The sequence below is a fragment of the Delphinapterus leucas genome, chromosome 14, assembly GCF_059928025.1.
Source record: "Delphinapterus leucas isolate spDelLeu-1000000601 "Yukka" chromosome 14, BTC_Dleu_Yukka2, whole genome shotgun sequence".
NCBI classification, from domain to species: Eukaryota; Metazoa; Chordata; class Mammalia; order Artiodactyla; family Monodontidae; genus Delphinapterus; species Delphinapterus leucas.
The window spans coordinates 17,106,315-17,134,251 of NC_143142.1; the positions used below are offsets into that span (position 1 = coordinate 17,106,315).

At 42.4% G+C, this 27,937-nt stretch overlaps 1 protein-coding gene across 3 annotated transcripts in view; it reads right to left on the reverse strand.

Moving 5' to 3' along the window:
• The window catches only part of ANKRD13A (ankyrin repeat domain 13A), a 39,652-nt gene that overhangs the window by 3,594 nt on the left and 8,121 nt on the right, over nucleotides 1–27,937 (reverse strand). For all 3 annotated transcript variants that reach the window (XM_089894568.1, XM_022550746.3, XM_089894569.1), the window contains exons 2-13: nucleotides 17,205–17,337; nucleotides 16,270–16,394; nucleotides 14,067–14,112; nucleotides 12,421–12,564; nucleotides 11,553–11,742; nucleotides 7,717–7,783; nucleotides 6,294–6,375; nucleotides 4,576–4,637; nucleotides 3,696–3,826; nucleotides 2,882–3,039; nucleotides 2,074–2,187; nucleotides 899–1,059 (exon numbers count right to left, since the gene is read on the reverse strand). In XM_089894568.1, coding sequence (XP_089750694.1) covers nucleotides 899–1,059; nucleotides 2,074–2,187; nucleotides 2,882–3,039; nucleotides 3,696–3,826; nucleotides 4,576–4,637; nucleotides 6,294–6,375; nucleotides 7,717–7,783; nucleotides 11,553–11,742; nucleotides 12,421–12,564; nucleotides 14,067–14,112; nucleotides 16,270–16,394; nucleotides 17,205–17,337 — 1,413 coding nt within the window. The remainder of the gene's footprint in view (nucleotides 1–898; nucleotides 1,060–2,073; nucleotides 2,188–2,881; nucleotides 3,040–3,695; nucleotides 3,827–4,575; nucleotides 4,638–6,293; nucleotides 6,376–7,716; nucleotides 7,784–11,552; nucleotides 11,743–12,420; nucleotides 12,565–14,066; nucleotides 14,113–16,269; nucleotides 16,395–17,204; nucleotides 17,338–27,937) is intronic.

Sequence of the window (27,937 nt, forward strand, 5' to 3'; positions counted from 1 at the left end):
CAAAGCTTAGCGGCCCCATGACGGCAGGCGCTGGAGCTGCTTCATCAAAGAACTCCCAGCACCTGGCACAGAGTCTGGCACAAAGCAGGCACTGTGCAAACATCTGCCGAATGAACGATGGAAGGACAGAAGAAACCAATGAACAAACAAATGGACAACAGGAGCCCAGGACCACACCAAAGGGCAGTGGAGGGAGAAGCAGATCCCACTCTAGTAGAGCAGGAAGCCACAGAGGGAGGGGACGGAGGAGTTACTATCCTCAAGCCCTGGATGGTCCCAGGAAAGTGAGGCCTTGAGGAAGAACCACATAGGAAGACAAGAGGCAACTGTTCTCAGGCTGGTCTGTTCTCTCCTTAGTGCTCAGGAGTTTGAGATTATGCCCCTTACCACAGAATGAAACATCTGAGTAAAAAACAATTTTAACAATGAATCAACCATCCTTTTCATCACACACTTATTGAGCAACCACAACGCAATGACTGGTCTTCATTGGGGAGGAAGTTGGGATTAAAATCCACATACCTTTGTATGAGACTACTGACACGTAGATAACATTCTAGGGAAAATATGATGGCGTAAACTAGCAAGAATTTACTGTTTCACCACTGAGAAGTTATATAGCAGGCTCCGAAAGAGAGAAGATTATTAGCTACATCAGTGAGTATAAGAAAAAGACAAGTCTGTCAGGCTCTATCCTGTGAATGATGCTGACTGGGGCTATGCAGATGGTCTCATAAGCTTTTATAAAAGACCAGGTACATAAAATATAAAATAACCCATGTAAATACCATGAATATGCCAAACTTGTCATTTAGAGTAAGTCTGTCAGGTTAGCCAAAGACTGAGGCCAAACTGAGGCCAAGCTTCCAAGCCCCACCATTTATTCTGATAAATGCACCTGGCTTCTTCTGGACTCCAGTAAGCTCTGCTGGATGGCAAACTGCATTATCTCGTAATCTTCATCCTGCAAATACACGTTTCTGCCGTTGTCTTGAACGTGGTAAGATTCAGGAATTTCAAACACAGATTGATCAACCTCAAAGTTTGTGAGAGTGGAAGCTGAAACACAAAAGGTGACAGTACAGTGCCTGAGTTAGTAAAATAAATTTCCACTTCAACTTTTTTTTAATTAAAAAAATGAAAAAATTAAAACGATTAAAATCAAGGTTGGCTACTATGTAAGAGAGATTTCAAGGGAGAATAATCTTGACAGAGAAAAGTACTGGAATACTGTTTTTTTCCTTTTGCCTTCACTTTTTTTTAGTAATAAAATGCATAGTCACACAAAAAATATACAGAAGACTGTAAAATGAAAAGTGAAGATCTCTCTCCCTACAGCCTGTCTCCTATTTCCAAATTCCACAGGTAACCAGTGTTTACTTGTGGGTCCTTTGAGGAATGTGATGTGTATATATCACACAATCACACCAATGTGGGTTTTTTTCCTTTTTTACTATGAAATATAGTAAATATATGAAAGAAGATATAAGATATCTGTAAACTTAAAATAAAAATGATAATAATAAAACAAAGGCCTATATATCCCTCAACTGGCCTAAGACACAGAACACTATTTTACCACAATAAAAATTAAAAAAAAAATCAATTACATTTCGATATACTAGCTATGAGTAACTGGAAAATAAAATTAAGAAATAAGTCCATTTACAATAGCATCCAAAATCTGAATTGGATTGATGGCAAAGGAGCCTGAGGAAATTTTGGGGGGTGATGGAAATGTTCTGTATCTTGCCTGTGGTAGGGGTTACGTGGGTGTATACATTTGCCAAAAGGCACTGAACCGTTACATTTAAAATGGGAGTATTTTATTACATACACGTTACACCTCAATAAAGTTGTTTTTTAAGAACAGGCTGTCTTTTTAATTCGAGTGGGGTCATACATATTCTGCAAGCTTTTTTTCACTTAATTGAAACTAAATCTAAAATTTTCTTTCATTCAAGACAGAGATCTACTCATAAGATACTCTAATTTCAAACTGAATAATTACTATAATGACTAAATGTATGAGTTTTTTTTTAATCACATAATCCAACTTTTTTTTTTTTTTACCTGAATCAGATGGGGTCCCTTCCACATTTTGAGATACAGTTTCTTCAGCAGTGCTACAGCCATTAACATTTCCAAATGTAATCCGTGCATTTAAGACATGAAACAAGGGAATTTCTAATAAAATAAAAGCTTTTATAAATAAACTTTACTGAGAAGAATAACAGCCAGCATTTACTGAGTGCTTACTATGCTGGTACCATGCCAAGTACTTTTTATAAGTATGATTTCATTTAATCATCATAACCACCCTTCCCAATATACAGATGGGAAAACTGAGATTCAGAGAGGTTAAGCGACTTCTCCTAGATCACAGTAAGTGATCCAGCCAGGATTCAAGTGGATACAGGATACAGGAGCCAGGATACAACTATCCAAAATGTAAATTCCTCACAAGTAATATGTATTATATGTGGTATCACGCAGACTAATTCAAGCCCAGAAACATATTAATGTATCAAAGGATCTTAGTGTCAATTGTCTTCCTCAAATAATAAGTTTAATTTGAAGTTTCACTTAAGGCTTCATATTATAACAATGTGTCACGTTTTTATGCCTTTTTCATCTGTCAGCATCATCTGTAAATAGAACTGATGGCTGGGGAGGGATCTCCTAATGTTAATATGCAAAATGAACTAAGAATCATGACACTTCTTTAAACCAAATTAAACTAGAGGATAACTCTGCCCTCCTCCATTAAGTCTACTGTCTGCTTCTTTTGCCTCAGATGCTCCAATTCCCTGAAGCACACTCTGTCTCCCGCAAAAACGGGCAGAACCTATGGGCGCTCCTGTGGTTTATTGAACGGTACCTATTTTGACAGGAAATCCAGGTGGGAATTCCAGTTTGATGAAGTCTCTCAGTCGGGCAAAATGCGCACTAGTTCGGGCCATCAGGTCAATGATGGGGATGACCTGCTCCACGAGAGACAGAGGAAACTCCTCACACATCCACAGCATTGCTTTAAACCTGCCGGATTGGATGAGAAAAGACTGAGGCCATCTCCCTCAGACAGGGAGACTGCCTTACTTCTACGCAGTAGGCTAGACAACGTCAGCTTCCTTATGCCCCACGCCCCAGCCTTCCCAGTCATCTTACCTCCCCTACGTCTAAGCTGGGAAGGGATTAGAGCCACAAAGAACTCGCATCACCCTGAAATCGGGCAAGCAGGGGAAATGACCTGTGCTACAGCCTTAATCGATAGCAAGCAGGAAGAATTGGTAGCTGGTGGAAACCATTTCATTTGATCAGCTGAAGCTTGTTGGCAGTTAAAAAAATAAATAAGGAATTCTTATATCCAATCTATATTCCATTTGGAGAAGGTCGAATAATAAGATGGGCAATCTACTGTTACCTTTCATCAGATAAAGTAATTTTTGTTTTTGGGTTTTTTTTTTTTGTTTTTTTTTTGCAGGATGTAGGACCTTAGTTCCCAGACCAGGGATCAAACCTGTGCCCCCTGCAGTGGAAGGGTCTTAACCACAGGACCGCCAGGGAAGTTCCAGTAATTTGAAATTATTTTTAAAGGAAGGGAACAGAGGAAGGACCGAACATGACACTGGAAAACAGCACGACTTCTGAAACAATCAAGAACCCGTTGACAACGGCTGCTGAGTCTCTCTTACTTTTGTGTCCTAATCGTCAGCTCTTTGGGCCTTCCGATGTCTCTGTCCTTCAGATCGAACTCTTCGTTGAAGTACTCATCAGGTGTGATGGCTGTGGGGTTGTTGGCGGTGGCACACTCTGTGGTGAGGTCCTGCCGAGCCAGAACTCAGGGGAGTCAGAAATGCCAAATGATGCTGACAAGTGGAGGCCTAGGGCACCTAGCCTCTGAGGTGGACATGTTAACCAGCTACAGAGCAGGAAGTTCTAGTCATTAACTTTTTTTTATTAAGTTAACTGCACAGAACAAGAAAATTGACAAACAGATTACCAAACTACATGATCAAGTCTAATGGATTTCTCCATTTCAAATCATTTCTCCACTCTCCTTTTATCTCCTGATTATAGAAAGGAAAAAGAGCGACAGACAGAAATATCTGAAAGCACATGGGATCTGGAAGATTGGGAGTTCAGGTTCCAGCTCTGTCCTTCTTTAGCCTGTGGCGTTGGAAAGGTAATTTCACTTTTCTGACCCGCAGTGACCTCCACGGCAGCAATTGCATATGGTTATTGTGAGGACTGAGAAAGAAAGTATTTGTTCAGGTGCTCTATTAAAATATAAAGTCCTGAATCCTTTTTTCAGTTCCATTTTACAGAGAGGGCCTAGTTTAAAACAGGAGAGAAAGCACCTGATTTCTATAATCACTACCTGCCTCTAAAATCTTTATTTTCAAAGACTCACTCATCTTATTCTCTTCCAAAAGAATATCTCAGATTCCAGATGGGGAGTACTTTTTAGCCTGTTCAAATCAAGTGGTCTGCTCAGGATTCAGTAAATGCCACCACAAGCAGAGAAAAGTCATCTCCTGTTAAACCGTGCTGGAAGCTCACACTTCGACTTACCCCTTGAGCACCAAATTGGTGTTCCACAGTCCCCAGCAAAGACTCCAGTGGGTTCCTGTCCGCTACAGAGGAGGGAAAAGTTGAATGTCGAATATTATACCTTAATTATGATTATAGAAAAAGATTCTCATCCTACCTTCATGTTTCTCCATCATGCATTAGGAAATCCATCTATGGACAGGCCAATAAAATCATCCCCAATAGCCATCAGCTAACTTATCCTTTTCTGTTTTCGTTTTTTTAAAATTATTTATTTATTTATTTATGGCTGCGTTGAGTCTTTGTTGCTGCGTGCAGGCTTTCTCTAGTTGTGGTGAGCGGGGGCTCCTCTTCATTGCAGTGCACGGGCTTCTCATTGGGGTGGCTTCTCTTGTTGTGGAGCTTGGGCTCTAGGCACACAGGCTTCACTAGTTGTGGCATGCTGGCTCAGTAGTTGTGGCTCGCAGGCTTTAGAGCACAGGCTCAGTAGTTGTGGCACACAGGCTTAGTTCCTCCGCGGCATGTGGGATCTTCCCAGACCAGGGATCAAACCCGTGTCCCCTGCATTGGCAGGCAGATTCTTAATCACTGCGCCACCAGGGAAGCCCCTAACTTACTTTTTCTAGGACACTTTTTATTAGGATCTCTAAGCTAGATGAACAATAGTTATAAGAATTCAATCAGAATAGTAGAAAAAGTTTGGATTTAGGAACGAGCCAGATCTGGATTCTAACTGCACCTTGGCTGGTCGGAGGCCTCAGCTTCCTTAACTGTCAAACTGGACTAATGGGAACGGTAGAGGAGGTGTGAGTTAACAATGGCCACACGCTCACCGCACGCTGCAAGCCCCAGTCTCAAGGTTTACGTGTAATAACTCATCTGATCCTCCCGATGACTCTAAGGCAGGTCTGGTAGCACTCATTTCACTGCTGAGGAGACCAAGGCACAGCAGGTAGGTACTTCACACGGCCCTGAACCGGCCTCGCGCCAGCTGGGATATGGCAGCCATGTATTGGCTATGTTTTGGCTCAAAGCCCAAGTTCTGTCCAAATCTTTCATCGTGATAGTTTGGACTAAATCACTCATTCCAGTGATAAATATTCTCCAATATCCTTATCTACTTTTTCAACTGAATCCAACAATTGTCCTGCATAACACATAAACAAGCCCTGTGAATGGCTTTAATTACAGCTGGAGCCAATCACAGGGGAGGACCTCCAAGAATGAGTCAGACTAAGGAAATTTTGTAAAAAGGAAATTTGGACTGGCATGACCTAATCACATTAACCCCCAAATTTAACAGAGGCAACAAAGACTTCCTCTAGGCTAAAAAAAAAAAAAAAGAGGGGGGAGAAGGGGGACTTCCTTGGCGGCGCAGTGGTTAAGAATCCACCTGCCAATGCAGGGGACACGGGTTTGAGCCCTGGTCCGGGAAGATCCCACATGCCGCGGAGCAACTAAGCCCGTGTGCCACAACTACTGAGCCTGCACTCTAGAGCCCGCGAGCCACAGCTACTGAGCCCATGTGCCACAACTACTGAAGCCCGCGCGCCTAGAGCCCGTGCTCTGCAACAAGAGAAGCCACCACAATGAGAAGCCCGCGCGCAGCAATGAAGAGTAACCCCCCGCTCACTGCAACGAGAAAGCCCGCACACAGCGACAAAGACCCAACGCAGCCAAATAAATAAGTAAAATAAATAAATTTATTTTTAAAAGAAAGAGAGAAGGGAAGAGATTACCTTTATATCTCTTTTTTTCTTCCTCAGTCAGATGTTCTGTCCGTATTTTGGTTATCACACTCACATTGTTCACTGTATAAACCTTGAGAGATATGTGTGAAAGGAAACAGTGACACGGGGAATCAAAACTCAACAAATAAGCATAGCAAGAGCAAGAATGCTGAAGCCAAAACAAAACAAAACCCAGCAAAATAAAAATGAGAAATGGTTAACATTCATCAGAACCCTTCAGAGAAAATACACAGCTACCAACTTAGAAATGCATCAGCAGTTACTTTGCATCTCTGACATTTTTAATTACCCCTGAGTAGTTAACGGTGACAGGCTGCACTTTCCAACTTGCCCTTCTTGTTGCTAAACACTCTCAAAGAAGGCCCTGCAATTTAGGCCTCCCAGCTGGATTTCTACTAAGGGGCCCAAACCTGCATCGTGTACTTGGACTGATTTGTGGTAATCTTATACTCAGACCGACTTAGACAGCCATCGGACAGAAGGAAAAAGGAAGGAACACAAGGTTCTCTACACTGGTAAGATTTAGAGAAAACCAGCAAGCCACTATTTAAAAGGTATTCCGTATATTGACCTCAAATTATTTTAACTGCCAGGGTCAATGCTCTGTTTTCAAGGTTGATTGAAGAATACTGGGGTCTGGAAAATCAAACATCACAGTTCACAGAGAATTAACTATATGCCAAAACGTGGATTCCCAACGTCTAAAGATTCAGGAAACACACCCAGCACTGGAAGGACTATTTCTAAGTACATCTCACTGAGCGTGATGTAAGCTTTCTTTGCTCACTCAGAGGTCACCAGAGGACCCTGCAGCTGCTGGCAGCACCGTTGTGAGCCATCAATCCCCGCTGCACTGCAGGGCTAACGAGAGGCCAGGAAACAGCTTTCCAGCTGACACGGTGCCAGATGACTCGAGCAACTGTCGTCTCCACTATGACAACTATCTTCTAAATTCACTGACATCAGGTAAGTGGGCTGGAAGCCTACTGGTTACAATTAGGCTGACTAAAAATATTGGGAGAGTCATAAAAGCTACTTTACAATATATATTTTTTAAACCCCCTCAGGTGATTAAAATAAGATGAACAAGCATGTTAAATCTAGTCCTTTCTTTTTCTTTTTTTTTTTTTAAAGAATTAAAGGAATTGTCACTCCCACCAGGACAACTGGTACCTGGACTCATTTCTCTACAACACAGTTTCTCTTTGCCATAACTAGAGACCTCCTTGGGACATGCTATTCCATTTTCTGAAAGTCAAATAAGATAAATCCAAGGAGGAGACACATTAGACAGAACTTATTCCCCAGAGCACCTCCATGGCACAGATGCATGACAAAATCTGAACAGACTCCTCATTTGCATAGAAGCTAAATAGCTATGTTAAATCTTATTTTAAGAGTTTCCTTTTACCTTTGCTTCGTAACCATTAACAACTTCTGCTTTATCTGTCCTCCAGCCCCAGAATCCGGATTTAGTTCTGATAAAAAGTGAACACCACAAATTTCCACATGTACAATATGCCATTCAGATTTATCCCTGCAGCCTTTATAGGTTTCTTCCCCCAGCTTAAGTTAGTGAAGGACACTTGGAAATTAGGGTCCTACTGTCCACAGAAGGATGTTATTAACGACAGATGGCTCAAGTATCCCCCACCCCCTCCCACAGTTATTAATCAATTTGCCTCACCCCCGGCAAGAGAAAGCCTCCATTCTTGGCTTCTTTACGAAAGCTGCCGGCAGAGGCAACAAAGGTGGTGACATTTATTGGACAGCTGTCCCCAAGAAGTGAGTGCAGATGACCAGCGTCCAAGGGCTCGCCACTCTGGGCCAGAGCATTCATCTGAGTCATCCCAGCCGTGGGCACCGATAGAGTCAGTGGCTCTATCCCCATAAGCAGCATCTCAATCCAGGAATTCTTAGAACAGTGAGGCACAGACCATCCTGCTCCTGGGAGAACATGGGTGAGGCAGGAACTCATCACTGTGGAGAGCTGCTTGCAGAAGCCATTAGTGCCTGCGGAAAGGCTTGGGAGTTCGCGCGCGTTATCAGGTTTGGTGCAGCGGGGGAAAAGAATATCAAAAGCAGTTTTTCAGCCCAGCCATTGAGTCTAGCTCTGTGGAACTGCTTTTAAAGCAGCCCAGCACTTCAGCAGCAGCTGTAGCATTGGTAAAGTGCCCAAACACCCAGTTACTCAACTCAATATACTCCTGGAAAAAAAATGCATTTAGGAGCCAAATGCGGCCGAGAGGCTCTGATTCTTTTTCAAAGCAGCTCACCCTGGGAAATGCTCCCACTCCCGGGGGAGCCCTGCCCAGACTGCCCCTTTGTCTAGGACGTCACATCCCAGCTCCGCTGTGACTGCTGCACTTGGGCCTGTGTCGGGCAACTGCCTGCCTCCTGCTCCGACGCCGGGGTGAAGCAGGACACTGCGCAGGAAGCTCCAGAACGGTGGCCGGGAGGCGGTTATCTACATGTTGTGTTTCCAAACAGTTTGCTTTTCTTCTAATGAGATTTGGTAAATGCAATTAGTCCAGACAGGGTATGCGGAGTTTTATGTGTGCATTACAGTCCATCAGAGAAAGGAGGGACCAGAGCTTACTTTACTATTCGTTACCCACAGTTAGCACAATGTGACCGATGGAGGGCAAGAGAGGACGCCTAGAAGGATGATACCACATGCTAGCTATCTCCAATTTACATTCCAGAAACAAATTTAGGGACCGCACCTGCCTCATTAATGAACCTTAGCTAACCCTTTTAGTCGGCGATCAATGAAAATCAAGATATTCCTTTGGGTGAACAGTTCAATCCTCAGTTCCTGTCTTTCACTAAGAACTTGGTATCTTGGCACAGGAAATCATCGCTTTCTGGCACTCGGACTGAAGGATGACTAGGTCTGCTCCACTTCGTCCTTCGTGGATGCTGAGAAATCAGAGCCGCACTTTCTCCCTGGGAACTGCCACACTCCTCACTCAGCCACATCTGCTCTACCTGCAGTCCTGGCTGCTCCATTTCCTTCCCCACATCCACTCTCTGACAGCTTAGTTATTAAACTCAACATCTACGTCCTATTTTAAAACCAAGATTCTAATAAATCCTTGGCTCCTTGATTAACTGTACATGCAGAGGCATCTGATAATGACAGGAGAAAACCCAGCTTCCTCTTTTGCCATTTTCACCTCTGCCCGTCTCCACTGAGACCACCATGCCAAAGGCCACTTAGCACATGCTGGGACTCGGAGGCTGCCACACAATGTGGAGAAAGGCTCTGAGGGTGGCAGGGAATGCTCTGTTTAAGGTGGGCAGAGCAGAACCTTTCAGAGGAGAGACAAATCCGAACTGCAACCAGAGGGTATATATCTGCAGGCTCAAAATTCACTCGGGCAAAAGTATTACTTTGCAAACATCAAGCTCAGAGTAAGATTAGGAGAAAGAAAGGGGTGAAGAAGACTGTCATAACAGGCCCACGTCTTCCAAATTTAATCAGCTGAACACTAGCTCACACCTCGGGTAAGAACCAGGCAAGCACACTTTTTCTAGCAGCAAACCTCACCCTCAAGAGGGGCCCAAGCCCTTGCTTGAACCACGAGAAGCTCACTGAGCACCTATTTCATTCCAAGCACCACCGAAACCAGCAGGTGCCTTCTAGAAATTCTCTCTCAGCAACTCTCTGATGCTTGCAAAATGAGGGTTAGCCTGAACCGTCTGAAAACCCCGGGACCACAGGAATACAAGATGTAACTCAGTACAAATGGAAGGGGGGCTGTCTACCCTCCGCTGGGTAACAGCCAGTAACCATCACATTCTCTGTAAATTACACTTCAGAGCAAACAATGACGCTACAACTCTGCTGCTAAACTAGGGGGAACAGTGGCTCCTCTCATGACATCTGAGATTTCATCTCGAGATTCACCCCTTTTTTCTTTTCAGCTGAGGAAAACAGGAACCTGAAGATGAAGCCGCTTGCTCAGAGCTGCACAGTTAGCAGCCCTGCCGATGGTGCCAGGTTCCTCCAGCCCTCGGCTCCCCCGTCTTCCAGCTTTATGAGCAAAGCCCTAGGCTGGCGTGCCCTCCCGGCCTGCAGAGGCAAATGCTGAAGCCTGGAGATGTTTTCCCAAGACCCGTCCAGGTAAAGCCACAGTCAGTCCCTAAACCTTGCTGTCCCTGGAAGACAGCGGCTGTCACCTGGTGAGGCCGGCGCGAGGAGGCTGGCGACAGGGGACTGACCCTGCCTCAGGGGGTGTAACTCCCAAAGCAGCAGCATACCTGGCATTTTCTCTTCTGCTACCAACAAATACCCTAATTCCACAGCTTGATCTAAATTAGGGGAAAGGGGCACTTAAACCTTATGTTTGATTAAACCGAAGACTCTCAGTTTTATTAATAAATTTTATACTGGAAACAAAGAAGAAAAGGAAAAGAGAGAACAGTCAGTATATTCATTAAGAGAAAAGAAAGCCTAAATCCAGAAGAATAGTGTCCATGTCAGCTCAGGCTACGTCCACTGCTTTGGTTTACAGAGAGCTGGATGTGACATCCTAGGCAAACACTCAGGGCTCTTACAGAATCCCTCAGTTCGGTGTGTTCTACGGTAGAAGCACTCAGGCCAACAGCTATGACAGCCTCCACCCCCTTACAAAGGCCCTCCCCACCTCGGCTCTGCCCACAGGCAGAGGCCCAGAAATGGTGTTCTCACCTGGGTTAACCGAGGCACAGACCTCCCCAGAGGTTTCTCCAGATAAAGTCTGGAATAAAACTGAAACCCCTCCAGACTCTTGCTCTAAACTATTAGGCCTCATGGGGAAGCAGGAGGTGGATGAGGGGGAGAACCACATTGAATTGTATGATAAGTGTGTATTTGACTGACTAATATCAGTATAACCACACTCAGTACTGGACCCATTCTACCTCGGAAACTCAAAGCTCCATGATTTGGGACTAGGGAGTCTTGTGGATTGCCAAACACAGAAATAAAATTCAAGTAAAATCCATCAGAAAAGGGCCCATAAAAGAACATGAAGACATTTCTCCAAGACTTAACCAATGTGCCATAAAAATGATACATGGTGGAGGATGTCAGCTGTGGTTTGTTTGGTTAGAGCAGAGATCAACTTTAAAGCCCACTAGTGTTTCTTACACCATATTAGAAAAATCCCAATCCACCCATACTTTCCAATTAATATATACGTGGCACTAAAGATAGCAGTAAAGGGATTAGACGTGAAAATGCAGAACCTAAATCCATACCTTTCAAAAGCAATGTTTTTAGTATCAAGGCTGGTGTTAATGACTGGGCTTGTGAGCCGCCTCTCAACCTCCCTGCCTTTTGGCTTCATCAAGTCCAGAGTGAGGCGCTCCATTTCCTGGGAAAGGTCAAAGTGTTCGGTGGTGACCACTTTGTCATCGTGGTTGACTTCCATTAACTCTGCCCAGTTGTCTGCTCATGGAAAGAAGGGCATAACTAAGCACAGCGCAAGTAAGATGCAAAACCCAAGAAGCTTTGTATGTTAAACTTTCACACACACTCCATCCCCCCCAACCCCCTGGTGCTATCTGATAAAACCTAAAGACTATTGATTATCGATTACCTATTTGCCCAGGAATGATCTGGCCAACTTTCCATAACTCAGAGGAGGCTCTGGGCCATCTTCCCCAAAGATGCAGACTTTTTAAATAACTTGTATTTTTTGTTAGCAACACATTTCATCTGTGTACTACTTCTTTAAGTATATGATTACCTAATTAATATAAATTATTTATGCACAATACTGGGTTAGCCACACCATTTCTCACCCTCCATTAGGGGACCATGCCTGATTATGGAGGCAATATAAAGAGATACAAGACAGAGTCTTGCACTCAGAGGTTTAGGAACATCATATGTCAAGAGGGTAACAGTGTTGGGTGGTAAATGATATGTGCAAGAGAACTATCCAGATAAGAAATAAGAAACAGGAATTGAGAGTTGAATAACTAATAAGAATAACGGCAACAACAACAAAACATGCCGCAGAGACAGGCACGGAAAAGGCACATAAATGTGAATACATTTTGATGGTTAAAAAATCACTCAGAACTTAGGAAGAGCAGTGATTACTAAAACAGAACCACTCACCTTCTCCCTTAAAGATAAAACTCCGCCTCCCTCTTATCCAGCTCATGTTCTCAAATCCCAGCAATGTGATATCCACACGCAGTTTGGCACCACTTTTCCAAATACGACAGACATCATTCGGGCATATTCTGGAAACCAAGGGCACTGGAGAAGAGAAGTGTACTACTGAGAAAAGCCCGAGGGCCAAGCAGAACAGCCAGGCCCCAGAAATCAGGATTCTGACTTTAATGAAAGGACAGGAGTGGCAAGATGGCGTTGGTCATACAGAACTGGGCTTGACTCCCACACTTACAATACAAGGAGTCATTCTTAAAAAATAAAAATGGACTTTCTGTTCTACAGCTGTTTATAAAACTGCAGATCTATGTCTTGTCCAGAGAAAACGCTAAATCAATTTCCCAAGAGTATTCTCAATCCCGAATGAACCCCTCTCACTGACTACCATCAGGGCTAGAGGGCATCCATCTGGCTGTCCTTATCCACATATGCTACTCTCGCCATCTGGCTGAGGCCCCCCTATACTGTCAGGCCCACCATTCAAGATATCAAATGTCTAAAATATGCTGCTTTTTTAACAAAAACTGAGATCAGAGTGGTTATTTGCATTAAAAAGAACTCAGTTTCATAGAAGAAGCTGAAGTTCTGTTCTTTCATATACTTTTTACTTCATTTAAATGTTTTATTACAAATATGACTTCTTGCCTGAAAGGGAAGTCTGGAAGTGAAAACAGCTGAAAATCTGGGAGTTAGAAACTGTCATTAACTGATCTACAAGAAACAGAAGTAGAACATCTAGGAAAATTACTGTCAGTCAATTTGCCTTACATAAGATTTTGGAGAAATACATCCATTTTGTTAAAAACAAGCTATTCCAATATTCATCTCATCTTCTTCCTTAGAAAAACAAGTTTAGGACTTCCCTGGTGGCGCATTGGTTAAGAATCCGCCTGCCAATGCAGGGGACATGGGTTCGAGCCCTGGTCCGGGACGATCCCACATGCTGCAGAGCAACTAAGCCTGTGCACCACAACTACTGAGCCTGTGCTCTAGAGCCCACGAGCCACAACTACTGAAGCCCGCGTGCCTAGAGTCCATGCTCTACAACAAGAAAAGCCACCGCAATGAGAAGCCCGCGCACCACAACGAAGAGTAGCCCCCACTCGCCGCAACTAGAGAAAGCCCGTGCGCAGCAACGAAGACCCAATGCAGCCAAAAATAAATAAATAATTAATTTTTTAAAAAAAGAAAAGAGAAACAAGTTTAAAAGGATCGCGTTGAACTCCACAAGGAAATGAGTAACTGATTTATGATAAACCTTACTAAGATTTTAGCCATTTAAAGTGAGATATTAAAAAACGAATAATATAGATAAATGTCAGCGATAACTGATAAAAGGAAGAGACAAAATTGTCTATATATTGTACTGATGAATGCTTGGGAGAAAAAGTCTTATGCACGTGGTAAAAGTTTGGAAGGAACACACCTAAAGCATCAACAACCGTTGTGTTTATGTGGGACTGTGGGTGACTGTCTTCCCTTACTCTCATCTATTCATTTTCTAGATTAAAAAAATACATATAACTTTTATAAAAAGTTATATAAGCCTATATTCAAGCTAAATAAATTTCAAGCCCACAGCCACTCACCCCAGCTGGTGAATTCCCACTTCATCTGCACGTAGAAATCCGGAGCCTGAAGGACAAAGGTTTAAAATAAATTACCCCTTACAGCGGAAACTAACACAACATTGTAAATCAACTATACTCCAATTAAAATTAATTTTTAAAAAATAAAATAAAAAATAAAATAAATTACCCTTGGTACCATTAACTAAACACAAACACAGTAAGGTTTACTAGGGGTGTTTAAAAGGGAGAGCGAGAAAGAACAGAGAAGAAGAAACACAAATCGCAAACCCATCACACTAAATCCTTATTTTATGTTCAGGTTGTTATTTTATCTCAATATAAAATATGTCTAGAAAGTTAATAAAGTTAACTGCAAGTGACAAGGTTGGAGGGAGATAAAGTCAAAGTTGATTTAGGGGCTCAACCGTGTTCCTAACAGTAATGGCCCATGAGCCAGGAGGATGGGCTCAAGCACCACCACACGATATGGGTCACAGGCTGGTCTAAGCAGAGAAGAGGGAGCATGGACCCCATCTGTTCTACGGGGAACTTGACTGTGAAAGGCTTTGTGTGCTGGGAAGTGCTTGGTGTTTATCGGACCACTCTGAAACCAAGAGGCTGCAAGACATCACTGCCCCCAGATCTGAAGTTAAGTTTTCCCTCCAGTTAACAGAAGACTTTTGCCCCACTTTCCTCTTAAAGCTTTAGGATTTGGCTTTTTGAGGTTTCACACCACCACAGCAGGCCTGTTTAGGATGATTTTCTGACCTACCATGAATTCCTACAGAAGGTTCTTGGAGAGCTACTTAAGAAATCCAACAGTTAGCATGAAGGAAGAAAAATGCCAGAAATTCCAGGTGTTTTTCTGCTCAAGAAAAACCAGATTCCAATGATGGGTGAAGACACTCCGAGGGGCAATGGATAAGAAATGTGGACACGTAACAAGGAGACACTGTTGAAAGACAAGCCGTCATGCATGGCCTCTGGTGCCACCAAGCACCATGTTATTTGTGGGCTGTCTATAACCTCCAGCAAAGAATACCACTCAGTGCAGTTCACTGCTATGGATCAATACAGGTAAAAAACAGAAAGTCTTTTATACTGAATTTTTTAAGTGTGGGTGACTCCATGTTAAATAAGTCATTTTCTGCTTTGTCAAATGGACAAATGATGTTTTTAGTTCCTCCTACAGTGAGTTAGATAAGAAAACAAATCTATGTGATCTTTATGCACTCAAACACACATCTATTTTAAAAACAATGGATACAACAATTTCATACTTCATGGACGGTTTTTTTGTAGTATGTGTAAAATGAATGTCTTAGGCAGGATTTAGCTTGTGTCACAGAAATTTTTAAGAAGAGTGCTCAGATAACAAGCAGTGATTGTCTCACAGCAAAGTTATTCCTTTTCTCAACAGAATTGTTAATTTTTCTCAAGAAATGTGGAAAGCCGATTTATCTAGCAAATATCTTTGGAAATACTTGGGGAGCTCACTTCTGTGTTTAAACTGAGAATAAACAACATGAAAATTGAACCGCTGGTACTTTCTCGTCTCCTGCTGCCTCGGGAATATTGCATATAGTTAACCAATAAGACAGTTATTGCAAGTGACAAAGGTTATCTGAAGAATGGTAACCACCATCCAAAACAATCCAAGAGCCTAGAAGTTAAAGTCTTTTAAGAAAATTCTCTGTCACAGAGCCCATACATCATTCACAAGAGAGAGAAACTGCCCCAAAGCCAATAACTATAAATAAATTAAGGGAATGGATTAGAAGTCACAAAATACAAATGGCTAAAAGTGACAGGGGTGTCAAGAAGAGCTGCACACAGACTTCTGAGCCTCAACAGGCCCTGAAAATCCCCATAAAGTCACAATGTTCATTACAATTTCCCCAAGATGACCTGAGCTCGGGATGCTACTTGTAAGAAAACAGGCAGCTAGACAAATTAATTGCTTGATGTCCATTTGTCTTTAGTTCTAATTTTTAAGTAACACTTAAAAGAGTAAGTCTTAATGACCCGGAAACGTAATTTGTGAAAGACTTCACACATTTAACAAGTTGGAAAAGCAAGGAATAATGCATTTGGTATTCAATACATCGTATTCATGACTCATAAAACTCTTTAGGAAGGCACACAAGGATGTCAAACTGTGTCTGCAGCTGCTGTGTCAGCATTTAACTCCAATGATGGCACTGTCAATTTTTATGGCTACCTCGAGAATTTTCTGGAGCAGCTCGGGAACTCCCTCAAGGGCCATGGATGTGTTGTGGAAGTCCCGATGCTGAAGGACTGTGTACACCATCTCGGGATCACCAGTGCTCACAGCCTCGTGCAAAACTGGAAGGCAAAACAGTGAAATTTGACCCCCCTGTATTCTCACACTTTCTGACAAATTCCAAAGCCACTATGAAAAGTATCTATCTGGATCAAAGGCCAATATTCTCTTCAAAGTGGGACCCAGGCTGCAGCGCCCCCTGATCTTTATGACCATGACTACTTACTTCTAGCCCTTACCTGACTGAGAAGAGAAGAGAACATAGCACTCTTAGCCTCTTGAGCAAACCCTACCATCGTTCCCTTTCCCCCCTTTCTTACCACTGGCTCTGAAATACTGACAGTGTCTTCAGAGCTGGCTTTCACTGTGTGATCACATAACTGTGGAGATGGGCAGGTAGGGTTTGTGTTGTGTATATCCTTGCTCACTCAACTCAAAATTACTCTGAGAGTAATTTTGAGAGTATGAGAGTGTGCAAAACAAGTGAAGTGCCAGGATTTCACTGGAAAATACTACTACTTTCAGCTATAATTTTTTTGATTTTGTCTATCCTCATGGACTCGCTAGAGTTACCACCACATTCCTCAGGGGAAATCCGGCCTCCACACTCATGTCCGATGCACATAGAGCCGCTTTCTGGATAAGGAGTCACCCTCTACCCAGGGCTCTTGGCCCAGGACATAATTCGGACCACTGTGCTGCAGACGAGCCAGCAGCATCCGAGGCTCTCATCTTCTCGCCCAGCCCCAAGTTCCAAGAGAGAAAGAGTCTTAAGATAAAGATGACTTGGGACAATAAGGATTGAAACTGGCCTTTATTCAGAAAGAGAAAACAAAATGAAAGGCTTTAAATTATTTTACAAGTATACTTGCCTGTCCATCCCTCGCGATTTTCTTTTGTAACATCTGCTTTATGTCGGAGCAAGACTCTAGCAGATTCCAAATGTCCCAAAGAAACAGCAAGATGCAATAAGGTTCGACCTCGCGGATCCAGAGCCTCCACATTCTGTAAAGTAAACGCTGGCATTTATATAATTGGATATATTACATAAAAACGTGGAAAGGAGTTTGAGAGATAATATTCAGTATAAAAATTTAAAATAGGAGGGTCGGGGCTTCCCTGGTGGCGCAGTGGTTGAGAGTCCGCCTGCCGATGCAGGGGAGACGGGTTCGTGCGCCGGTCCGGGAAGATCCCACATGCCGCGGAGCGGCTGGGCCCGTTAGCCATGGCCACTGGGCCTGCGCGTCCGGAGCCTGTGCTCCGCAACGGGAGAGGCCACAACAGTGAGAGGCCCGCGTACCGCAAAAAAATAAATAAATAAATAAATAAATAAATATTAAAAAATAAATAAAATAGGAGGGTCTGGGAGAACCCCGTTGACATAGCGTCACACAGAAGGGATTTGGTGTGTTCACAGTGGTGGCAGTAGAATCTCTCTGACACATCTGGGCCAAAAAGCAACCTCAGGCTACTGAGACAGGACTCCCCATTCTCCTGCAAAGGTAAGCCCAGGAGGCTTGAGACAGTACCCTCAATGTGCTGTGGATGGTAAATGTCATTTAATCCTAAGACAGTTCAGAATTAAATATGAGAAAGATGAAATACACCAAATCCACAGTATTCATTTTTGTGTTAACTTTAGTAGTATTCTGTGTAATATGGCATTTTCAATGTTTGTAAGATTTAGATAATGTATTAGAGAATCTGACAAATTAGCCTGTGATTCTAATGTAAGATATACCATTGAATAATTGATTTTGGACTCGTATTAGAGATTTTTACTAGTGTGCAAATAATATTAAAAAAGAGGAGGACTGGTTCCAGATAGCAGAGTAGAAGGATGTGTGCTCACTCCCTCTTGCGAGAGCACCGGAATCACAACTAACTGCTGAACAATCATCGACAGGAGGACACTGGAACTCACCAAAATAGATACCCCACATCCAAAGACAAAGGAGAAGCCACAATGAGATGGTAAGAGGGGCACAATCACAATAAAATCAAACCCCATAACTGCTGAGGGGGTGACTCACAAACTGGAGAACACTTATACCACAGAAGTCCACCCACTGGAGTGAAGGTTCTGAGCCCCATGGCAGGCTTCCCAACCTGGGGGTCTGGCAACGGGAGGAGGAATTCCTAGAGAATCAGACTTTGAAGGCTAGCGGGATTTGACTGCAGGAGTTCGACAGGACTGGGGAAACAGAGACTCCACTCTTGGAGGGCACACACAAAGTAGTGTGCGCAGTGGGACCCAGGGGAAGGAGCACTGACCCCACAGGAGACTAAATCAGACCTACCTGCTAGTGCTGGAGGGTCTCCTGCAGAGGCGGGACAGAGGTGGCTGTGGCTCACCATGGGGACAAGGACACTGGCAGCAAAAGTTCTGGGAAGTACTCCTTGGCGTGAGCCCTCCCAGAGTCCACCATTAGCCCCAGCAAAGAGCCCAGTAGGCTCCAGTGCTGGGTTGCCTCAGGCCAAACAACCAACATGAGGGAACTCAGCCCCACCCATCAGCAGACAAGCAGATTAAAGTTTTACTGAGCTCTGCCCACCAGGGCAACACCCAGCTCCACCCACCACCAGTCCCTCTGATCAGGAACCTTGTACAAGCCTCTTAGATAGCCTCATCCACCAGAGGGCAGACAGCAGAAGCAAGAAGAACTACAATTCTGCAGCCTGTGGAAGGAAAACCATATTCACAGAAAGACAGACAAAATGAAAAGGCAGAGGACTTTGTACCAGATGAAGGAACAAGATAAAACCCCAGAAAAACAACTAAATGAAGTGGAGATAGGCAGCCTTCCAGAGAAAGAACTCAGAATAATGATAGTGAAGATGATCCAGGACCTTGGAAAAAGAATGGAGGCAAAGATCGAGAAGATGCAAGAAATGTTTAACAAAGACCTAGAAGAATTAAAGAACAAACACTAAAGAACAAACAAACAGAGATGAACAATCCAATAACTGAAATGAAAAACACACCAGAAGGAATCAATAGCAGAATAAATGAGGCAGAAGAACAGATAAGTGACCTGGAAGACAGAATGGTGGAATTCACTGCTGCAGAACAGAATGAAGAAAAAAGATTGAAAAGAAATGAAGACAGCCTAAGAGACCTCTGGGATAACATTAAACGCAACAACATTCGCATTATAGGGGTCCCAGGAGGAGAAGTGAGAGAGAAAGGACCCAAGAAAATATTTGAAGAAATTATAGTCGAAAACTTCCCTAACATGGGAGAGGAAATAGCCACCCAAGTCCAGGAAGCACAGAGAGTCCCATACAGGATAAACCCAAGGAGAGACACGCTGAGACACATAGTAATCAAATTGACAAAAATTAAAGACAAAGAAAATTATTGAAAGCAACAAGGGAAAAATGACAAATAACATACAAGGGAACTCCCATAAGGTTAACAGCTGATTTCTCAGCAGAAACGCTACAAGTCAGAAGGGAGTGGCATGATATATTTGAAGTGATGAAAGGGAAGAAACTATAACCAAGATTACTCTAGCCGGCAAGGATCTCATTCAGATTCAACAGAGAAATCAAAAGCCTTACAGACAAGCAAAAGCTAAGAGAATTCAGCACCACCAAACCAGCTCTACAGCAAATGCTAAAGGAACTTCTCTAAGTGGGAAACACAAGAAAGGAAAAGGACCTACAAAAACAAACCCAAAACAATTAAGAAAATGGTAATAGGAATATACATATTGATAATTACCTTAAACGTGAATGGATTAAATGCTCCAACCAAAAGACACAGGCTTACTGAATAGATACAAAAACAAGACCCACATATATGCTGTCTACAAGAGACCCACTTCAGACCTAGGGACACATACAGACTGAAAGTGAGAGGATGGAAAAACATATTCCATGCAAATGGAAATCAAAAGAAAGCTGGAGTAGCAATACTCGTATCAGATAAAATAGACTTTAAAATAAAGAATGTTACAAGAGACAAGGAAGGACACTACATAATGATCAGGGATCAATCCAAGAAGATATAACAATTATAAATATATATGCACCCAACACAGGAGCACCTCAATACATAAGGCAACTAACAGCTATAAAAGAGGAAATTGACAGTAACACAATAATAGTGGGGAACTTTAACACCTCACTTACACCAATGGACAGATCATACAGACAGAAAATTAATAAAGAAACACAAGCTTTAATGACACAACAGACCAGATAGATTTAATTGATATTTATAGGAAATTCCACCCAAAAACAACAAATTACACTTTCTTCTCAAGTGCGCACAGAATATTCTCCAGAATTGATCACATTTCGGGTCACAAATCAAGCCTCGGTAAATTTAAGAAAACTGAAAGCATATCAAGCATCTTTTCCGACCACAATGCTATGAGATTAAAATCCATCACAGGGAAAAAAATGTAAAAACACAAACACATGGAGGCTAAACAATACGTTACTAAATAACCAAGAGATCACTGAAGAAATCAAAGAGGAAATAAAAAAATACCTAGAGACAAATTACAACAAAAACACCATGATCCAAAACCTGTGGGATGCAACAAAAGCAGTTCTAAGAGGGAAGTTTATAGCAATACAAGCCTACCTGAAGAAACAAGAAAAATCTCAAATAAACAATCTAAACTTACACCTAAAGGAACTAGAGAAAGAAGAACAAACAAAACCCAAAGTTAGCAGAAGGAAAGAAATCGTAAAGATCACAGCAGAAATAAATGAAATACAAACAAAGAAAACAACAGCAAATATCAATAAAACTAAAAGCTGGTTCTTTGAGAAGATAAACAAAACTGATAAACCTTTAGCCAGACTCATCAAGAAAAAGAGGGAGAGAACTCATATCAATAAAGTAAGAAATGAAAAAGGAGAAGTTACAACAGACACTGCAGAAATACAAAGCATCATAAGGGACTACTACAAGCAACTCTATGCCAATAAAATGGACAACCTGGAAGAAATGGACAAATTCTTAGAAAGGTATAACCTTCCAAGACTGAACCAGGAAGAAACAGGAAATATGAACAGACCAATCACAAGGAATGAAATTGAAACTGTGATTAAAAATCTTCCAACAAACAAAAGTCCAGGACCAGATGGCTTCCCAGGTGAATTCTATCAAACATTTAGAGAAGAGCTAACACCCATCCTTCTCAAACTCTTCCAAAAAACTGCAGAGGAAGGAACACTCCCAAACTCATTCTTTGAGGCCACCATCACCCTGATACCAAAACCAAAGATACTACAAAAAAAGAAAATTACAGACCAATATCACTGATGAACGTAGATGCAAAAATCCTCAACAAAATACTAGCAAACAAAATCCAACAACACATTAAAAGGATCATACACCAGGATCAAGTGGGATTTATCCCAGGGATACAAGGATTCTTCAATATATGCAAATCAATCAATGTGACACACCATATTAACAAAGTGAAGAAAAAAAACCATATGATCATCTCAATAGATGCAGAAAAAGCTTTTGACAAAACTCAACACCGATTTATGATAAAAACTCTCCAGAAAGTGGGCATAGAGGGAACCTACCTCAACATAATAAAGGCCATATACGACAAACCCACAGCAAACATCATTCTCAATGGTGAAAAACTGAAAGCATTTCCTCTAAGATCAGGAACAAGACAAGGATGTCCACTCTCACCACTATTATTCAACATAGTTTGGGAAGTCCTAGCCATGGCAATCAGAGAAGAAAAAGAAATAAAAGGAATACAAATTGGAAAAGAAGAAGTAAAACTGTCACTGTTTGCAGATGACATGATAATATACATAGAGAATTATAAAGATGCAACCAGAAAACTACTAGGCTAATCAATGAATTTGGTAAAGTTGCAGGATACAAAATTAATGCACAGAAATCTCTTTCATTCCTATATACTAACAATGAAAGGTCAGAAAGAGAAATTAAGGAAACAATCCCATTCTTTTTTGCAACAAAAAGAATAAAATACCTAGGAATAGGGCTTCCCCGGTGGTGCAGTGGTTCAGAGTCCGCCTGCCGATGCAGGGGACACGGGTTCGTGCCCCGGTCCGGGAAGATCCCACATGCCGCGGAGCGGCTGGGCCCATGAGCCATGGCCGCTGAGCCTGCGCGTCCGGAGCCTGTGCTCCACAACAGGAGATGCCACAACAGTGAGAGACCCGCGTACCGCAAAAAAAAAAAAAAAAAAAACAAAACCTAGGAATAAACCTACCTAAGGAGGTAAAAGACCTGTACTCAGGGCTTCCCTGGTGGCACAGTGATTAAGAATCCACCTGCCAATGCAGGAGACACGGGTTCAAACCCTGGTCCGGGAAGATCCCACATGCTGCAGAGCAACTAAGCCCGTACGCCACAACTACTGAGCCTGCACTCTAGAGCCTGCGTGCCACAACTACTGAGCCCACGTGCCACAACTACTGAAGCCCGCATGCCTAGAGCCCATGCCCCGCAACAAGAGAAGCCGCCACAATGAGAAGCCTGCACACCACAACGAAGAGTAGCCCCTGCTCGACGCAACTAAAGAAAGCCCACGCGCAGCAATGAAGACCCAACGCAGCCATAAATAAATAAGAAAATCTTACTCAGAAAACTATAAAACACTGATGAAAGAAATCAAAGATGACACAAACAGATGGAGAGATATACCATGTTCTTGGATTGCAAGAATCAATATTGTGAAAATGACTAAACTACCCAAAGCAATCTACAGATTCAATGCAACCCCTATCAAATTACCAGTGGCATTTTTTTACAGAGCTAGAACAAAAAATCTTAAAATTTGTATGGAGACACAAAAGACCCCGAATAGCCAAAGCAGTCTTGATGGAAAAAAATGGAGCTGGAGGAATCAGACTCCCTGACCTCAGACTATACTACAAAGCTACAGTAATCAAGACAATATGGTACTGGCACAAAAACAGAAATGCAGATCAATGGAACAGGATAGAAAGCCGAGATAAACCCACGCACCTATGGTCAACTAATCTATGACAAAGGAGACAAGGATATACAATGGAGAAAAGACAGTCTCTTCAGTAAGTGGTGCTGGGAAAACTAGACAGCTACATGTAAAAGAATGAAATTAGAACACTCCCTAACACCATACACAAAAATACACACAAAATCCATACACAAAATGGATTAGAGACCTAAATGTAAGACCAGACACTATAAAACTCTTAGAGGAAAACATAGGAAGAACACTCTTTGACATAAACCACAGCAAGATTTTTTTTGATCCACCTCCTAGAGTAATGGAAATAAAAACAAAAATAAACAAATGGGACCTAACGAAATTTAAAAGCTTCTGCAAAACAAAGGAAACTACAAACAAGACAAAAAGACAACTCTCAAAATGGGAGAAAATATTTGCCAATGAATCAACAAAGGATTAATTTCCAAAATATATAAACAGCTCAATATTAAAAAAAATAACCCAATCAAAAATGGCCAAGGGAAGCTTCCTTGGTGGCGCAGTGGTTAAGAATGTGCCTGCCAATGCAGGGGACACGGGTTCAAGCCCTGGTCCAGGAAGATCCCATATACCATGGAGTAACTAAGCCCACGCACCACAACTACTGAGCCTGTGCTCCAGAGCCAGTGAGCCACGACTCCTGAAGCCTGGGCACCCGGAGCCCGTGCTCTGCAACAAGAGAAGCCATCGTAATGAGAAGCCCGCACACCGCAACGAAGAGTAGCCCCCGCTCACTGCAACTAGAGAAAGACTGTGCACAGCAACAAAGACCCAACGCAGCCAAAAATAAATAAATAAAGTAAATAATAATTAGGGGAAAAAATGGGCAGAAGACCAAAATAGACATCTCTCCAAAGAAGACATACAGATGGTCAAGAAGCACATGAAAAGCTGCTCAACATCACTAATTATTAGAGAAATGCAAATCAAAACTACAATGAGGTATCACCTCACACCAGTTAGAATGGGCATCATCAGAAAATCTACAAACAACAAATGCTGGAGAGGGTGTGGAGAAAAGGGATCCCTCTTGCACTGTTGGTGGAAATGTAAATTGATATAGCCACTATGGAGAACAGTATGGAGGTTCCTTAAAAAACTAAAAATAGAATTACCATATGACCCAGCAATCCCACTACGGGGCATATACCCAGAGAAAACCATAATTCAAAAAGACACATGCACGCCAATGTTCACTGCAGCACTATTTACAATAACCAGGTCATGGCAGCAACCTAAATGCCCATCGACAGAGGAATGAATAAAGAAGATGTGGTACATATATACAGCGGAATATTACTCAGCCATAAAAAGGAACGAAGCTGGGTCATTTGTAGAGACATGGATGGATCTAGAGACTGTCATACAGAGTGAAGTAAGTCAGAAAGAGAAAAACAAATATCGTATATTAATGCATATATGTGGAACCTAGAAGAATGGTACAGATGAACCAGTTTGCAGGGCAGAAATAGTGACACAGATGTAGAGAACAAACGTATGGACACCAAGGAGAGAAAATGGCAGGGGGATGGTGGTGGTGGTGGGATGAATTGGGAGATTGGGACTGCCATATATACACTAATATGTATAAAATAGATAATAAGAACCTGCTATATGAAAAAATAAAATTCAAAAAAAATTTAAAAATAGTATTTGCACATCATGACAGCACTATATGGGAAAATGAATGCTTGCAAATGCAAGACTGAAACATGACTCTGGGAGCTATACATAAAGATGACAGTTACTAAGTTACTTTTTCTATAAAGTTAAGTGCCTCATAAACACTGGCTATAGGCCTCAGATCACTGAACACAACCTTAAGCACGAATGGCATTGAACACAACAGCACTCAAATTAAGTCTAAATAAGGCTAAGGGCTTTCATGGAAATGCAACCACCCTATGATGTGGAACATGGGGGATTTCTCCAGCACATCTCTTCATTCAAGTCAAGAACAGGAAGTGCAGGACTGTAATCAAAACCGAAAGTACAGGGCTTCCCTGGTGGCGCAGTGGTTGAGAGTCCGCCTGCCGATGCAGGGGACACGGGTTCGTGCCCTGGTCTGGGAAGATCCCACATGACGCGGCGCGGCTGGGCCCGTGAGCCATGGCTGCTGAGCCTGCGCGTCCGGAGCCTGTGCTCCGCAACGGGAGAGGCCCGCGTACCGCAAAAAAAAAAAAACAAAAAACAACCGAAAGTACAAAAGATAATTTGAGTTAGAATAAAATTACATTCTCTAGCTGGATTCCCACCAAAACACCACTCTCATTATTGTGTGTTGAGTGCCCTGAAGTAGCAGCACCCACGGGTTCCACAGACAACCAGCATGATCCACCAGGCATGTGTGTGGACATATTTGCAGATAAATGTCCATTTGGCTTTGACTCTTCATTCCTATTTTGGCCCTCCTCCCGGCACCTGCACTGGGTCTCCAGAGCTCAGTCTGAACAACTGGGTGCTGCCTTCCAAAGACGGCTCTGGATGTTCTTCCAAGGACACAAGAAACTGCCATGGGGCTTTTGTTATATAAAAACTTTACGTGCCATGATACTGCTGAGAAAATGTGCTTTATGTTGATTTGAGATGCTAGTTGTTGTGCAGCCTCCAGAGATATCCAGAACAAGCCACTATCAGCCACAGGAAAGGAAGGTAAGCCGGACTGTGGGTAAGCAGCTACTATCCAACAGCTACTGAGCTTCCCTGTTTTGCTAACTGTATCGTGGCTATTGTGGAGTGAAGACAGGAACTGCTACTGAGGAAAAATAGAAGTGGTCGAAGACATTCTGCTAAGTGAACATGCGTCCTCCTGGACCAACCCCAGGCCTCAGCGTTCTCTCAGGTGCTGAAACGCCAACAAGTATCCCGGAACGGGGCCCACACCACCTCCTGGGATTCCCTGACTTTTCCCAAGGGGACGGCCTGTCTATCTCACCAAAGCGTCCAAAGGGCAGGATCCGAGTCTCCTGTTTCTTAGCTTCTGCCACCGTAGACTCTAATTTGCATTAAATCATCGTTCTTTAAAAAAAGTAATATGGCTTTAAACTATTAACTAAGCTGAAGTTTACTAGGAAAGAAATAATTAGCAAATTCATCATTTTCTTTCATGTCTCTTACAGATACTGTTTTCTTTTTTCTTTTTTTTTTTTGCGGTACGCGGGCCTCTCACTGTTGTGGTCTCTGCCGCTGCGGAGCACAGGCTCCGGACGCGCAGGCTCAGCGGCCATGGCTCACGGGCCTAGCCGCTCCGCGGCATGTGGGATCTTCCCGGACCGGGGCATGAACCTGTGTCCCTGGCATCGGCAGGCGGACTCTCAACCACTGCGCCACCAGAGAAGCCCCAGATACTGTTTTCTTACTCAACAAGTTCAATGTACTACATGAAAGGTGCTAGGGTTAGCATACTGCCCGACACAGGAGATGCTTAACAATATTTACCACACAAAAGGGGAAACTCTACTTACTTTAATTCATACCCCAGAACAAAACTAACATCTCGGACTAAGCTCCTGGGCAACCATTAAGATACGATGTATAAAATGAAAGCCAAATATATTTTGTTGACATTTTTCTGTTTTGGACCACAGGGAAAACTGTATGTCGGAGCCACATAGCTGCACACTTTGCATGGCTAACTGTTCAGAGCCTCCTGTGCCTCTCCTCATTTGAAAGGAGAGAAGGAAGGAAGAATAATATAATATATTACGGTGACAGTGTGATTTAAAACAATGGATGAATAACAATTAGAGTGGAAAAAAAGGATAGAAAATCAATAGAGAAAAATCAACAAAACCAAAAGTTGGCTCTTGGAAAATATCAACAAAATTGACAAAATTTCAGCTAGACTGACGAAGGAAAAAAAAAGAGAGAAGGCTAAAGTTACCAAAATCAGGAATGTAAAAGGGGATATTACTAACAACTCTACAGAAATTAGAAGTATTATAAATGAATGCTATGAACAACCGTATGCCAACAAATTAGAATTCAGATGAAATGCACATACTCCAAGACAGCCACAAACCAGCAAAACTGACTTAGGAAAAAATAGAAAACCTGAAAAAAATTTATAACAAGAAAAGAGATTGAATCAGTAATTTTAAAACTTCCCAGGAAAAAGACCTCAGGCCTAGATGGCTTCACTGGTGAATTCTACCAAATGTTCAATAAATTAATACCAATTCTTCACAAACCCAAAAAAACAGAAGAGGAAGGAAAACTTCCCAATTCATTTTATAAGCCCAGTATTATCCTGATGATGAACACGTCACCAAAAAGAAAACCACAGACCAGTATCTCTTGTGAATATAGGTACAAAAATCCTCAACAATATTCTAGCAAAGTAAATTCAGCAACATATAAAAAGGGCTATTGTACACCATGACCAAGTGAATTTATCCCACAAATGCCAAGGGTGGCTTAACATCTGACAATCAATTAATGTAACACAGCATATCAACAGAATAAAATAAAATAAAAAACACATGACCATCTCGATAAATGCATGCTGTGCCCTGAAGGTGAAGTGTCCACCCAAACTTTGTATGTTGAAATCCTAACCTCTAAAGATGATGGTATTAGGAAGTGGGGCCTTTGGGAAGTGCTTAGATCATGAGAGTGAA